The following is a 15,243-nucleotide window of genomic DNA, read 5'->3' as shown; positions in this document are numbered from 1 at the left end:
GAGCCTTAACCCCACTGCAGCCTTTCTACCCTGGGTAAGTGCAGGATTGGCAAGCTCTCCCTGGGATGATAGATCAGGACTCAGGTAATAGCAGAAAGCGCCAATCCTACTCTTAAAATGGATACAAGAGAGCATTTCAGGTTTTTCTTTTTAATGCCTGCTTTTAAAAAATAAAAAAGGGGGAATTTGCCGGGAGCCGGTCCATCCTTGCTGTTTCAAGGGACCTGGCATATATGGCATACGGTTCTTAATATGTTTGCTCACCTTCTTGGCGCTGTGTTTTAACCAAGGTCACCTCTCCGAGAAAGATTGAATCCCCAGGTAGGGATTTTCCCCTGAAGTTAGGGAGGGAATAAAACCCCTCAACTAAGTGCCAGGCGGGTAATTAATCCCTTTAACTACGAACAATCATGCTTAAACTACATAATCTTTTCTCCCTGGAATGGAGATAAGAAACGCCCTAACCTTTGTAATAGAGATTGATAGGATTGAATCAACTGGTATAAATACAGTTGTAACAAGACAGAAACACACAGAACTTATAAGACAGAACTAAGGACACAGGGCTTGGAAGACAGGACCAAGAGAGACAGAGCCTAGGCACAGAACCTACACAGAACGTTCTCTAGAGACAGAAGAACTTCGCTGGCGAGAGCATGCCGGAGGATCCTGGACAGGGACTGGCCTCGGAGCTTGGAGGCAAAGCCTGGCGAGAGAGCATGGCAGCAGATCCTGGACTGAACCTGACTACAGAGATTGGCAGGAGAACCTGACTGGAACCTGGACACTGAACCTGACTGGAGAGCCTGGACAGAACCTGGCTGGAGAACCTAGCGAGGGAACATGGCTACAGAACCTCGCTGGAGATCCGAAGCAGAGCCTCTCTGGAGATCAAGACCAGAACTTGGCTGGAGATCCTGGCTAGGCTGCTGATCAACTGAACGCTGTCTCCGTGTCATTCCTTCTTCGCCGACTCCGTCCACACCTTTGGGGACCCCTGGACCCGCTGGGGCTGGACCCCGGCATATGGCGCCCGAACAGGGACCCCTAGGTAAGCGCCCCGCACTCGGGACGGATAGGACTCCACCGTAGGAAGAGGGTGGATAGTCTTCGCCGACTCCGTCCACACCTTTGGGAATCCCTGGAACAGGATTCCCTTAGGTAAGCCCCCCCCCCTTGAAAACCCCCACACTCGGGACGGATAGGACTCCACCAGGGTGCTACAGACCCCCCTATAGAGGATAAGTAGGGTAAGAAGGTGGATAGTACAGAACTTAGATTGAGAAGATGTGCCATACTGAGTCCAAAGAAAGAAGACTCTGTATTGATTCTTAGTTTGAGAAGATGTGCCATACTGAGTCCAAAGAAAGAAGACTCTGTATTGATCTTTAGATTAAGAAGATGTGCCATACTGAGTCTAAAGAAAAAAGACTCCGTATTGATCTTTTAACACATATGCTTGCTAGCAGAGGAATTAAGGTTACTCCCAGTCAGACAGAACGTTTTGTACAACAAATATGTCCATGCTTTTCTGAGGAAGGAAAGGTGCCGGAAAGGTAAATGTAGAGGCATGGGAGAAGGTAGGCCCAAGGAGCCTTATCCTTAACCCCACTGCAGCCTTTCCACCCTGGGAAAGTGCAGGATTGGCAAGCTCTCCCTGGGGTGATAGATCAGGACTCAGGTAATAGCAGAAAGTGCCAATCCTACGCTTAAAATGGATATAAGAGAGCATTTGAGGTTTTTCTTTTTAATGCTTGCTTTTAAAAAATAAAAAAGGGGGAATTTGCCGGGAGCCGGTCCATCCTTGCTGTTTCAAGGGACCTGGCATATATGGCATATGGTTCTTAATATGTTTGCTCACCTTCTTGGCGCTGTGTTTTAACCAAGGTCACCTCTCCGAGAAAGGTTGAATCCCCAGGTAGGGATTTTCCCCTGAAGTTAGGGAGGGAATAAAACCCTCAACTAAGTGCCAGGCGGGTAATTAATCCCTTTAACTACGAACAATCATGCTTAAACTACATAATCTTTTCTCCCTGGAATGGAGATAAGAAACGCCCTAACCTTTGTAATAGAGATTGATAGGATTGAATCAACTGGTATAAATACAGTTGTAACAAGACAGAAACACACAGAACTTATAAGACAGAACTAAGGACACAGGGCTTGGAAGACAGGACCAAGAGAGACAGAGCCTAGGCACAGAACCTACACAGAACGTTCTCTAGAGACAGAAGAACTTCGCTGGCGAGAGCATGCCGGAGGATCCTGGACAGGGACTGGCCTCGGAGCTTGGAGGCAAAGCCTGGCGAGAGAGCATGGCAGCAGATCCTGGACTGAACCTGACTACAGAGATTGGCAGGAGAACCTGACTGGAACCTGGACACTGAACCTGACTGGAGAGCCTGGACAGAACCTGGCTGGAGAACCTAGCGAGGGAACATGGCTACAGAACCTCGCTGGAGATCCGAAGCAGAGCCTCTCTGGAGATCAAGACCAGAACTTGGCTGGAGATCCTGGCTAGGCTGCTGATCAACTGAACGCTGTCTCCGTGTCATTCCTTCTTCGCCGACTCCGTCCACACCTTTGGGGACCCCTGGACCCGCTGGGGCTGGACCCCGGCATTAAGTCATGTTCACAAATACAATTTATGATGAGCCTGATGATTGGAGCCTCTTATGCCATCAATGAAAGGCTTTTTGGGACCTTTTAAAGGTTCAGTGGACTATGTTAGCTGTTACTCTGGTATTTTTTATAGATATCTTGAGACTTAGTCCTTTATTTAAAGAGCAGATTTGGAGAAAGATGGTGTTACTTTTGTTATTCATCAGGATATTCGTTCTTTTCAGATCCTGCATGCCATGAGGAAGATTCCAGAGGATGAAATCTGGCAGTCTGAACCAGAGTTTGTGGTAGGTTATATTTTATTTCATGAATTCAAATCTCTGTTCTTTAAAACAATTATTCTCGCCCTAGCCTGTTTGGCTCAGTGGATAGAGCGTCGGCCTATGGACTGAAGAGTCCCAGGTTTGATTCCAGTCAAGGGCACATGCCAGGGTGGTGGGCTCAGTCCCCAGTAGGGGGCGTGCAGGAGGCAGCCCATCAATGGTTCTCTCTCATCATTGATGTTTCTCTCTCTCCCTCTCCCTTCCTCTCTGAAGTCAATAAAAATAAATATTAAAAAATAATAAAAAAATAAAAACAATTATTTTCAAAAAGAGTACATTTGTATATATTCACATACCTTTCCCTAAGTGTTTCAACCCATGAATGTTTAATGGCATGGGCTAGGTCAAAGGTGAGAGATTTAGAACTTTTATAAATTTGTAGCTGCCACAGTCATTACATATTATTAGGAAAAATATTTCTTTTTGGTCTGAGAGTTCTAGACTGAACATATGCCTGTTGAATAAATCTCTAATCTGGTGATTCTCAACAGGAGGTAGAAAATGAAAGGAAGATATAGCAGTATCCCCCATCCATGGGGCAAAGGGATGAATAAAATGGAGCAGATTTAGATTTAAAAAATTATTTTTTCATATATACATTATTATTTTCATAATAAAACCCCAGGAAGTCTTCCTGATTGGAAGGACACATACAAGATAGAATGAAATGCATTGTAGAGGACAAAGGTCAAAAAGGTCAAAGTTATTCCTCTATTAAGTATGAAGTCAAAACGAATAGCCCTACCAGTCCAAGTTATTCTCTTACTGCCGGTCACATATGGGATTGAGGGCTGAGTGGACCATACATTTATTCAATTCAACAAGTATTTATGGTGCACCAACTCTGCACCAGCTGTTGTGAAAAGGCTACAGCAGTGTTTTCATGGAGCTCAACATGTGGTTGAGAGAACAGATGATAACCAGAAAGCACAATTGTGATGAAGATGACATGCTGAGAATGTTAAAAGCCTGGGGACACAGGAAGGGCTCCTTGAGGAAGTGAAGTATAAACTGAGACTTGAAGGATGAGTCAGAATTAGTTAAGGAAAGGGCCAAATGGAGGAGGGAGATGAGTGTTATGACCAGAGGGAATGTTATGTTTAACAGTCTAGAGCAGCGGTTCTCAACCTGTGGGTTGCGACCCCTTTGGCGGTTGAACGACCCTTTCACAGGGGTCGCCTAAGACCATCCTGCATACCAGATATTTACATGACGATTCATCACAGTAGCAACATGACAGTGATGAAGTAGCAACGGAAATAATTTTATGGTTGGGTCACAACATGAGGAACTGTATTTAAAGGGCCAGAAGGCTGAGAACCACTGGTCTAGAGGTTGGTAAGAGTGAGTCATGTTCAGAGAACTGGAGGAAATGCAGACTTTCTGGAGTGAAGTGCACAAGCCCTGTACTGACACCAAATGTTCTCTGCACCCAGGATGTTCCTGTGCAGCCCATTCACACGACCTTCTTGGAGAGACATTTGCCCTCCGTGCCAGGCCTGCTGAGGCTGATTGGATTGACTACCATCTTGTCAGCAACTGCTCTTGGCTTCCTGGCCCATAAAAGGGGGCTACTTGTGCGGCTCTAAAGAGGAGGCATCTGTAACCATATCTTCTTTACTTTACTTGGTGTGTGGGTTTGGGGATGGGGTTGAAATAAAGTTTCATGAAGACATACAGACTCTAGTGTGAGGCGAGGAGCAACACAAGTCAGACTACAGATCATAGGAAACAGTATCTCCTCCTCTATTTGGTCCCTGCGTATTGTCCCCTGCTAGGCTTAGCACTCTGTCTTGCCCTTTTACAAATTTATTGCCCCCAGAAATGTCACAGTAGTTAACCAGTCTTGTTCAAGGTCCTTGTTGCCCCACAACACACATTGCCCATGCACACACACAAAAAAAATAGCTTTTCCCTACCTCTGTGGCTTTGTGCTTCTCCTTCCTCTTAACTGTACCATTCCCATCTTTCAAGTTCTCTGCATTTGTCCTTAGAATCCTGTATTGTTATAGGTGGTAGGCCTAGGAGACCATCTAGTCCCTACTTTCTATTTTAGACTTGAGCCAACTAAAGCTGAGGGAGGTGGAATATAATTATCCAAGGTCTGAAATAAGACCCTGATGTTTTGGAGACTAGAATGCAGGTCCATTGCTTTTCCCACCTCCTTGTCTATATGCCCCCAATAACCCTCCCCTCTCCCTGCCATGGTTGCTGATGACACCTTCTTGAATGGGTTTACTTTGTACTAAGTTGTTATGTACCACTACTACTATACTACTCCTACTATTGTTATGCAATAAAATTGATTCACCAGATGTCTGTTGTTTTTTTCTTTTTGAGTAATGACTTTTTTGAGGTTTTGACAGATTAAATCATAATACAATATTCAGCATATAATTGTGGCTTTAACATATTTAGCCAAAAATTTCTTGAAGCCCAAATGATGGATGCATTTTGATTGTGTGATCCATCATGGATGGTATGTTTATGAGCACTTGGTAAATGATTTATAGTGATATGACACGGATGCTAAAAAACACAGTTCCTTACTTTCATCTTCCCCCCCCCCAAAAAAAAGAACTGTCAAAATAAATGGCATATTAATAAGCAAGATGCTTTAACTGTTAAGATAATTAGAATATTTCATTTGACCTTTCATATTACTTACCAGTGCAAAGCTTTTTACCAGGTACACTTATTAATTTAAAACTATAGTTTCACAGTTCATTAGAGTCTATTTGAACTACTCTTCAAATGATATTATTTCAAAGGACTCATATCTCTTGACTTCCAAAGTCAGCTTTTATCAGGATATATTTTAAATCCATAAGTGACCATTCTTTCACTCTCCCTTAGAAAATGAAGCTTAGTAATCTTAGCATAAATGGAATTTAAGAAATGTCTTAGAATTAATCAATCATAGTATAGAGTTTCTGATTTTACAGTGACATTTACATTCATGAATTTATAGGAACTTTAGAGACAAAAATGAGGAAATTAAATAACCCACTAAGACTTTCTTTTTAAATTTTGTGTTTTGAATCTGTCTAAAAATGCAATTAACTTGCCCTGACTCAGTGGTTGAGTGTCACCTTATGAATTAGGAGGCCATGGTTCCATTCCCCATAAGAGCACATGCCCAAGTTGCGGGCTCAATCCCCAATAAGGGGCATTCAGGAGGCAGTCAATCAATGATTCTCTCTCATCACTGATATTTCTCTCTCTCTCTCTCTCTCTCTCTCTCTCTCTCTCTCTCTCTCTCTCTCTCTTTCTCTCTCCTCTCTGAAATCAATAAAAATATATTTTTAAATGTAATGAACTTGACATAAGGATGTCTTCTTGAGCATGCTACCCTCCAAAATAATTTCCTAAAGTAGTCACATTACTAACTCTAACACATTAATTAAACCAAAACCACAATGAGGTATCAAACTTGATAGGATGGGTAGTATCCAAAAGATGGGAGAAAAAAAGTGCTGAAAAGGATATGGAGAAAAGCGAACCTTTGTGCACTGTTGGGGGGGGGGGGTGTATTTGGTACAACCACTATGAAAAATAGTATGGAAGTTACTCAAAAAATTAAAAATAGAACCACCATGTAATTAAGCAATTATACTCGTGAAAATATATCCAAAAGAAATAAAAGCACCATGTTGAAGAGATATCTGCACCCCCATGTTCAAGTCAGTATCCTATATAATAAAGAGGAAATATGCAAATTGACCATCATGCTGCCACAAATATGGAGGCACCCACAGCGGAGGCGGGGGTTTCCGTAACACAAGATGGCTGTACCCACAGCAGAGGCCAAATTCCTGAAATGAGCCTTAACAAGCAATCAGCAGGGACCTGAGGCTGCGCCCCGCCCCTCCCCTATGGGGCTTGACAGAGGACCTCAGGCAGTGCCCCCCACGCAGCAGGGTTTGATGGGGGGCCTCAGGCCACACCCCCTGCCCTGGCACCAGGCCGGGGGACTTCAGGTAATTCCCCCCACCCAGCAGAGCTTGACGGGGGACTTCAGGCTGTGCCCCCCACCCGGTGGGGCTTGACAAGGGTGGGACCAGCCAGGTCTGGATCTAGCCCAATGTGGGTGGGGCTGGCTGGCTCGGGGTCTCGTGTGATTTCAAGGCACACATGGGTGTGCAGGGACTTGACTCTGTGTCCTGTGGTGCACCCCAGACTCTGACTGGAGGAAGATTTTCATATACATTTTACTAATTCTCTTTCATCTCTGGCACTACTATTATAGAGAAAGGGCAAATAGCAATATTAAAATATTTCCTCTAATTAATCCCCTTTTAAAGTGCACAAATTCGTGCACTGTGTCACTAGTCTATATATATAAAAGGCTATATATAATATGCAAAGTGTCCCCTCAGGAGTTTGACCAGGAGACCGGGAGTTCGATTGCTCACTATGACGTGCGCTGACCACCAGGGGGTGGCGTGGAATGAAGGAAGGCCCGGTGGGCAGCCGGCAGCCAGGGAAGGGAGGCCCCAACCACCAGCTGGAAGGCCCTGATTGGCCCTGATCACTGGCCAGGCCTAGGTACACTACCTGGGCACGAATTTTGTGCACCGGGCCTCTAGTTATTGATAATAGCCAAGACCTGGGAACAATGTAAGTTTTCATCAAGGGATCAATGGATAAAAGTTGTGGTATACACACACACACACACACACACACACACACACACACACACACACACACACTAGAATATTTTAGAATGCTCTGGAGTCTAGGGGACTGTATAGACAAGTTGGTGTAATGTGGTCATGGATTTGTTGTGGTGGTTTATTTCCTGTAAGTTTTATTTTTAGGTACTGAAGAAGACTCATCTGAGTTGAAAATTCTCCCAGAGAGTGATCTTACTGACATTTTAGTCTGTGGACGCTAGAGGCCAAGCTCCTGTATTAGAAATAATTGATCTAATTAGACCCTGAACTTACCCTTGGCTTCTACTTTCTGATGTAATTGTTCTTGTCATTTCTGCTGAGACTACACAATGAGCCACTGACAAATCATATACCATGACATTTCAGACTCTGGCCTCTACCTATGATCTCTTTGACTTCTTTCGGCTTTCTTTATATCTCAACCATGAATCATTTCTTCCATACGCATTCTGATTCAGTTTATTCTCCTTGAAAATCCATTTCCCTGGAAGACAAAATGCTGAGTGGTACTGAACTTTTGCTCTTTACTTTGACATATCTGTCTTACCTCTAGGCCATTTTATTGTATTATATTTTCTTTTTCCTAACCTGCTGTCAAAAGCTTTTCAATACAAGAATCTTACCGAGGTTACAGAAAACCAAGGAGAAAATTCCGCAGTTTTGTAGGAGCAGTGGGAAGAAGACCACCAGCTGTTTCAGGAGAGTTAGAACTGACATGAGCCATAAACCCCACATCCCCACAACCCATACCTCTTCTCTGGTCCTATGTTGTTCTCTACCTGCTCTTCTCTTCTCCTGCTCTACCTCCATTGTTACCGAACGCTCAGGCCCCCAGTCCACAGGTCAAGGACAGATATTGGCTGAATATAACTCATTTTTAAGCCCAAGGTGGACTGTGGCCTGCTAGCCTTCCTTTGGGATTTGTACCTGCAGGCAGTACTATTTCCTTGGCCTTGGGCATGCTCTCCTGTTGTCAGCCTGGAGACTTTGAATGTTTTGTCATTAGCCACTCAACCCCAGAATTTCCTTCTTTAGGAAGCCAAGGAATGGAGAGTCGGCTGGGTCCAGCGAGGCTGTTCCCCCACCACTATCCATCTAGCCCAGTGATGGCGAACCTTTTGAGCTCGGTGTGTCAGCATTTTGAAAAACCCTAACTTAACTCTGGTGCCGTGTCACCTATAGAAATTTTTTGATATTTGCCACCATAGTAAAACAAAGACTTATATTTTTGATATTTATTTTACATATTTAAATGCCATTTAACAAAGAAAAATCAACCCAAAAAATGAGTACGCATGTCACCTCTGACATGCGTGTCATAGGTTCACCATCACTGCTCTAGGTTCACAGTGCCAATCATACAATATACATGCCTTCATAGGGCAACCCAGATAGGTGAGTGAACCAAACCAGCAGGATCCCAGGTTAAGTTGGCAGGTGATTCAGTCAAGGTTCTCTGGAGACTAGTCCAGAGGATTCAGGGGCCTAGGCCTTGGCAGGTGTATGAAAAGTCATATTTAGTTGCTGTGGGGGCAAAGGGTAAGAGATTGACAGCACCTGGGTTCCAACTATATCCCTACCACATAGGGGGATGTAGTGAGAACAGCTTAGTTAAGGGTCCCTAATAGCCATGCAGACTAATAGCCACGGACTGCATCTCAGCCCTCATCCTCTCACAAAGATGGGTCTGCCTGAGGGGGATAGGATAAGGCTCAGTGTCCCGTAGCCATCAGCATTCTCCTGGGAATTCCAGAAGAGGCCCAGTCTCTGCTCCTTGGGTGGGGGGCCTTCTTGCCTAAGCTTGAAAGTGTCCTTGATCCAGATGACCTGCTGTCACCCTTTGCCATACTCTGAAACACCCTGAAAACCCAGACCGAGGGTGGCTGGACTCTTGCATGGCTAACCCAACTTTCCCCCTGAACATTCCCTGACAACCTAGGCCAGCGGTTCTCAACCTGTGGGTCGCGACCCCTTGGGGGTCGAACGACCCTTTCATAGGGGTCCCCTAAGACTATCGGAAAACATACATATAATTACATACTGTTTACAGTAGCAAAATTACAGTTATGAAGTAGCAACAAAAATAATTTTATTGTTGGGGTCGCGGCATTAGGAAGGTTGAGAACCACTGACCTAGGCTATAGTTACCCTTTGCTCACCCTGCCTACCCAACTACATTGCATTGCCTATGCCCTAGGACAGTGGTTGGCAAACTGTGGCTCGCGAGTCACATGCGGCTCTTTGGCCCCTTGAGTGTGGCTCTTCCACAAAATACCACGTGGGGGCACACACGTACAGTGCGATTGAAACTTCCTGGCCCATGCACAGAAGTCAGTTTTCGGCCTGGGCCGAGTCTATTTTGAAGAAGTACTGTTGATATTTGGCTCTGTTAACTAATGAGTTTGCCGACTACTGACCTAGGAAACAGAATTGGGACAAACATAGGCTCCTTTCTGTCTCAGAGGGACTGACCACACAGACCCAGTTTTCCTAGACATTGATTCATGAAAGATGTTATCTGCCAAGTGCTTGAAATCACCCATCTAATGCTAAACAATCTTCATCTTTTCCCAATACTGTCTTCTCTTTACCTAACCTGAAATTTCTACTGTGGACAGATTTATATGGGTGGCTGAGAGGGAGGGGTGCAGGGGATGGAGGAGAAAGTTGGCCCAACTTTGAGAAGCCAGGGGTGTCCTTCCTGGGTGTGCCCAGTGTCAGTCCTAGCCCTTTAAGTGAGCCAGAGTGAGACTGGATTTCTGTCTTTCTGTGCTTGTTAATACTGATTTGTTAATTTTGTATTTCGCCCTGATCTCCAGCTTCCCCTTGAGACTGGGCATGTCATAAATGATCGAGTGAAATAAATAATGAATAAATGCTTCTCTCTTGGATTCCAATTTAAATCCAAGGAGCCCTGGTGAGATCTGAGGACTCGTCCTGTCAATTACTTCTTCCAGACTGACCTCTGGTTACTAATTGGCTCATTTACATTCCTTCTTTAGAGGACATGTTACAATGGGAGGAAAATAATTAAACAGTAGCAAACCTGAATTTGTGGTTGGATACCTTTGAAGCTATGTCATTACCATTAGGATACCGGGCACTGTATGAAATTGTTGTCCAGGGAAATGACAGTAGATTTTAATTTTCTCCTACAAGTGATGTTTTATATAAGAGCAGAATATTAATAACGACCCTTGATCCTTATTTGCTAATATCTCCATGTGCACTAAAAATACTGGCTTAAGGCAGTGATTCCCCAGAAAAAAACAGGATTTCATTTGTATGGCATAAAGGGTAACTGGATAAGGTTACTCCATGCCTGGAAGTGAGCAGCTTGGGGGCTCCAGCTACCAAAGACCCTGTACCTTTATCCAGAGAGCTATGGCCTCCAAATCTCCACACACATAAAACCCCTTTGCAGTGGGGCCTATCATTTGGGGAGACATGAAATATCATTTAAACAAATATATACGGTATTAGTAGAGGAGAGAAGTAATTTGAGGTGTATTTTAGAAGTAGGAGTCATAGTAGACCATCAACTGATCTTGAATCCTTTTTAAGACCAACATTTATTGTTACTGACAGCTTTGCCTGCATTATCCTACTGAATGCTGAGGACAACTGCAGGCTCCACTTAACAGTTGAGAAATCTTATGTTTAATACCAAGGTTCAAACCCAGGTCTAACTGACTTCAGAAACCTGAGCTCTTAACATGTATGCTCTTTGCCGAAAACCGGTTTGGCTCAGTGGATAGAGCGTCGGCCTGCGGACTGAAAGGTCCCAGGTTCGATTCCGGTCAAGGGCATGTACCTGGGTTGCAGGCATATCCCCAGTAGGAGATGTGCAGGAGGCAGCTGATCGATGTTTCTCTCTCATCGATGTTTCTAACTCTCTATCTCTCTCCCTTCCTCTCTGTAAAAAATCAATAAAATATATTTAAAAAAAAAAAAACATGTATGCTCTTTTAGAAAGGAGCATGACAACAAAGAATCATCTGTTTCTAAAGAAAATTCTTAGGACTGACTAATGTAAATGTGGATGCAGCAATAATAAGTATTTTTAGTTCTGTGCTGAGCCTAAGAACTGAAACCATCATACTTTCCTATCCCTGAGCTAAACAATATGGGAGCCAGTCAAAATAACTTGGCTACATGTACCAAGAAATACTTGCTTCCGGAATATAAAACTTTGAACTGACAAAACTTCATTATTTATCAAGACTAACTGCTTGCTCAAGATTCACTTCAAGACCCCGAGCTATTTACTATGGCATAGATTTTGCCAATCCCGACCAGTTTTCTGCCTTGCAAAACCGACCTTAAAAACCACCCAGCCCAAGTTGAAACCTCATAAACCTATAAACCCTGTGCTGATTTCTCCTAATGTTTGAGCCACTATTAAGACTTGGTCAATGTGGTGTTCCCTTTATTGCAGTAGCTTTCCTGGATCATGTTTCCTGGTAGTCTTTTGGGAGGTCAAGGATTAACCAACCAGTGTCTGATAGGATACTTTACTTTGAGGCTCCGACTCCTAAAGGGGGAGCCTGAGAAGGTTCATATGAGAGTACAACATAGCCCTAACGGTTTGGCTCAGTGGACAGAGCGCCGGCCTGGGAACTGAAAGGTCCCAGGTTCGATTCTGGTCAGGGGCATGTACCTGGGTTGCGGGCACATCCCCAGTGGGAAGTGTGCAGGAGGCAGCTGATCGATGCTTCTCTCTCATCGATGTTTCTAACTCTCTAGCCCTCTCCCTTCATCTTTGTAAAAAACCAATAAAGTATATATATTTTTTAAAAAAAGAGCACAACATTCATGTACAGGGTGCCAAGGAATTTGGATTAGAGAATAGAAATTTCTGTTCTCTAGATGCAAATTTAGAGTCTCCTTTTTTGCTTATGTAAGACAAATACATTTGCTTCTGGGGATCAGATTTCAATCTTTTTGTATCTAGCAGACAAAACTTTAAAAGGCTCTATTAAGGTGTGTGGTGGTAGAGGAGATGGGATTTATTGGTGGGAGCAGGGGAGAGCCTATATGGTTTTAAATAATTAAACATTATACTTATTGCTCCAAGTTTAGGTGCCTGTGATTACAGGGATTTGAGGACATGCTGATACTGGCATTTAACTCTTGGTTTTCAAGAACATCAAGGCCTGAGTGATACGCTGAATAATGGTCCTGACACAGGTGTTCATGCCCTAACCCTGGAACCTATGAACATATTACTTGACATGACAAACAGGACTCTTCAGGATGATTAAGGAATATAAAATAGGGAGATGATCCTGGATTACCCAAATGGTCCAACATAATCACAAGTGTCATCATAAGAGGGAGGCAGAAGGGTCAAAGTGAGGAACAGGTGAGGCATCCATGGTAGCAAGAGACTGGAGTGATGTAGCCACAAGCCAACGAATGCCAGAACTTCTAGAAGCTGGAAGAGGCAAGAAATGAATTCTCCCCTGGGGCCTCCAGAAGGAACTGGCTTTGTTGCCACCTTGATTTTTAGACCTCCAGAAATAAAATACCAAAGTTTGTGTTGTTTTAAGCCACTATGTTTGTGATAATTTGTTACAAGGAGCAATAGGAAACTAATACAGCCCATACATTAAAATGGCTCACATAGCAGAAGTGGTTGGGCTGCTTGTGAAAGCAGCTGATCTGCCCTCACTCCCTTTGGCCTGTCTGAATTGTTTCCACCTGCCAGTAAACTTGCCTTTAGGACTGCAGCTCTGTCCAGTCTAAATACAAGGCCCATCTAACACTGGCAGCCTCACTGGGCCCATCTAAGGGCCCCGCATCTGCATCTCCCATGTCCACTGGTTGATGCTGATAAAATGCTAGCTGGCTGAAGACACATACTGGACAAGCAGACCTCCTTTGCTCATTTTCTGAAAATAAATCAAATTCACTACCAGACCTATTTCGTGTCTATCCAGTTTGGGGCGCATGGTTTCCCAGATTAGATGCGGGTCTTTTCAGGGCAGAGTTGCAGAGGTCTTTTCTGCTTCGTTCCACTGAGATCCCTCAACTAATCTTACAGGACTCTTAGGCAGCATGGAAGATGCCAGGAACTATTAGCTATATGTTTTCGGAATTTGTCTAGCCCAGGATAACATAGGCTGCTTGTGGAACATCTAGGATAGTCCCAGTACAATATAGCGTCTAAAAGAAATACAATGTTGACGCCCAAAGTTTAAAGAGTAGTGTAGACCTTTATTGCACCACATGCCTCCTAGCCAAACTTGCCTAAAATCCTCCTAACTTTCTGTCCCCCTAAGCCAGTGATGGCGAACCTTTTGAGCTCAGCATGTCAGCATTTTGAAAAACCCTAACTTAACTCTGGTGCCATGTCACATATAGAAATTTTTTGATATGTGCAACCATAGTAAAACAAAGATTTGTATTTTTGATATTTATTTTACATATTTAAATGCCATTTAACAAAGAAAAATCAACCAAAAAAATGAGTTCGCGTGTCACCTCTGACACGCGTGTCATAGGTTCGCCATCACTGGAATAGACCGAGCATGTCAGATTCCCCCCTCACCCATTACCCAGCTGGATGCAACAGAAGCTGAGGAACCAAGCAGTTCTAACAACAACAAAAATCTTCCTGGGAGATTAGGGCAGAGGAAAATCTGTGGATATTAGATATTAAGGTTTTTATTTATGTTGCAACTGGAAAGTAAGAAGGACAGGCAAATGTGTTTGGAGGAAATTCTGGGTGGAGGTGATACCTCTTCGTTTCCTTTCCTCAAGGATGAAAGGGACTTGAATACTTTAGGATTTCCTTCATAAGGAAACAACAGTGTTTGGCCAGAAGATGGCGCTCTTTTAAAACAAATTTAGGCGGCTCCTTGACACAAGAGGCTGGGAGGTAGTCTCAGTTGATAAATCTCAGATGGCAGAGAAGGGCTAAGTAGACAGGAACAATAGGAAACTAAAGGGGTGAACAAAGGTCAATGGAGCAAATGGCATTTAACATTCAGAACTGACTGATGATGCTTGTGATTTTCTTTAACATTTAGCCATGCCATCTGATATGATCTGAATGTTTGTGTCCCTCGCCACAAATTTGTATGTTGAAATTCTAACCCCAAAGTTGATGGTATTAAGACAGTGGTTCTCAGCCTTCTGGCCCTTTAAATACAGTTCCTCATGTTGTGACTCAACCATAAAATTATTTTTGTTGCTGCTTCATCACTGTCATGTTGCTACTGTGATGAATCGTCATGTAAATATCTGATATGCAGGATGGTCTTAGGCGACCCCTGTGAAAGGGTCGTTCAACCCCCAAAGGGGTCGCGACCCATGGGTTGAGAACCGCTGTATTAAGAGGTGGGGCCTTTGGGGGGTGATTAGGGGATGAGGGTGGAGCCTTCATGAATGGGATCAGTGCCCTTATAACAGAGACCCCACAGAGATCCCCTGCCCCTTCCATCATGTGATGGAAGCTAGAAGTCCATGAACCAGAAAGTGGGCCCTTACCAGACACCAAATCTGCTGGAGTTTATGGCATTTTGTTAATAGCAGCCCAAATGGATCAAGACACCATCTCACTTTTTATTTCCTTCCTCTGCCCTATGCAGTGTCCTTACCAACTTGTTACACAGTGA

At 43.8% G+C, this 15,243-nt stretch overlaps 1 protein-coding gene across 2 annotated transcripts in view; it reads left to right on the top strand.

The window, feature by feature from the left end:
- Positions 1-4,837, top strand: part of MAOB (monoamine oxidase B) — a 66,568-nt gene extending 61,731 nt beyond the window's left edge. For both annotated transcript variants that reach the window (XM_059678462.1, XM_059678463.1), the window contains exons 14-15: positions 2,847-2,909; positions 4,382-4,837. In XM_059678462.1, coding sequence (XP_059534445.1) covers positions 2,847-2,909; positions 4,382-4,534 — 216 coding nt within the window. In that variant the 3' untranslated portion in view covers positions 4,535-4,837. The remainder of the gene's footprint in view (positions 1-2,846; positions 2,910-4,381) is intronic.
- The last annotated feature ends 10,406 nt before the right edge of the window (positions 4,838-15,243 follow it).

Source organism: Myotis daubentonii, chromosome X, assembly GCF_963259705.1.
Source record: "Myotis daubentonii chromosome X, mMyoDau2.1, whole genome shotgun sequence".
NCBI lineage: Eukaryota > Metazoa > Chordata > Mammalia > Chiroptera > Vespertilionidae > Myotis > Myotis daubentonii.
The sequence above is the reverse complement of the archived record's forward strand: the minus strand, read 5'-3'. Positions and strand labels throughout refer to the sequence as shown.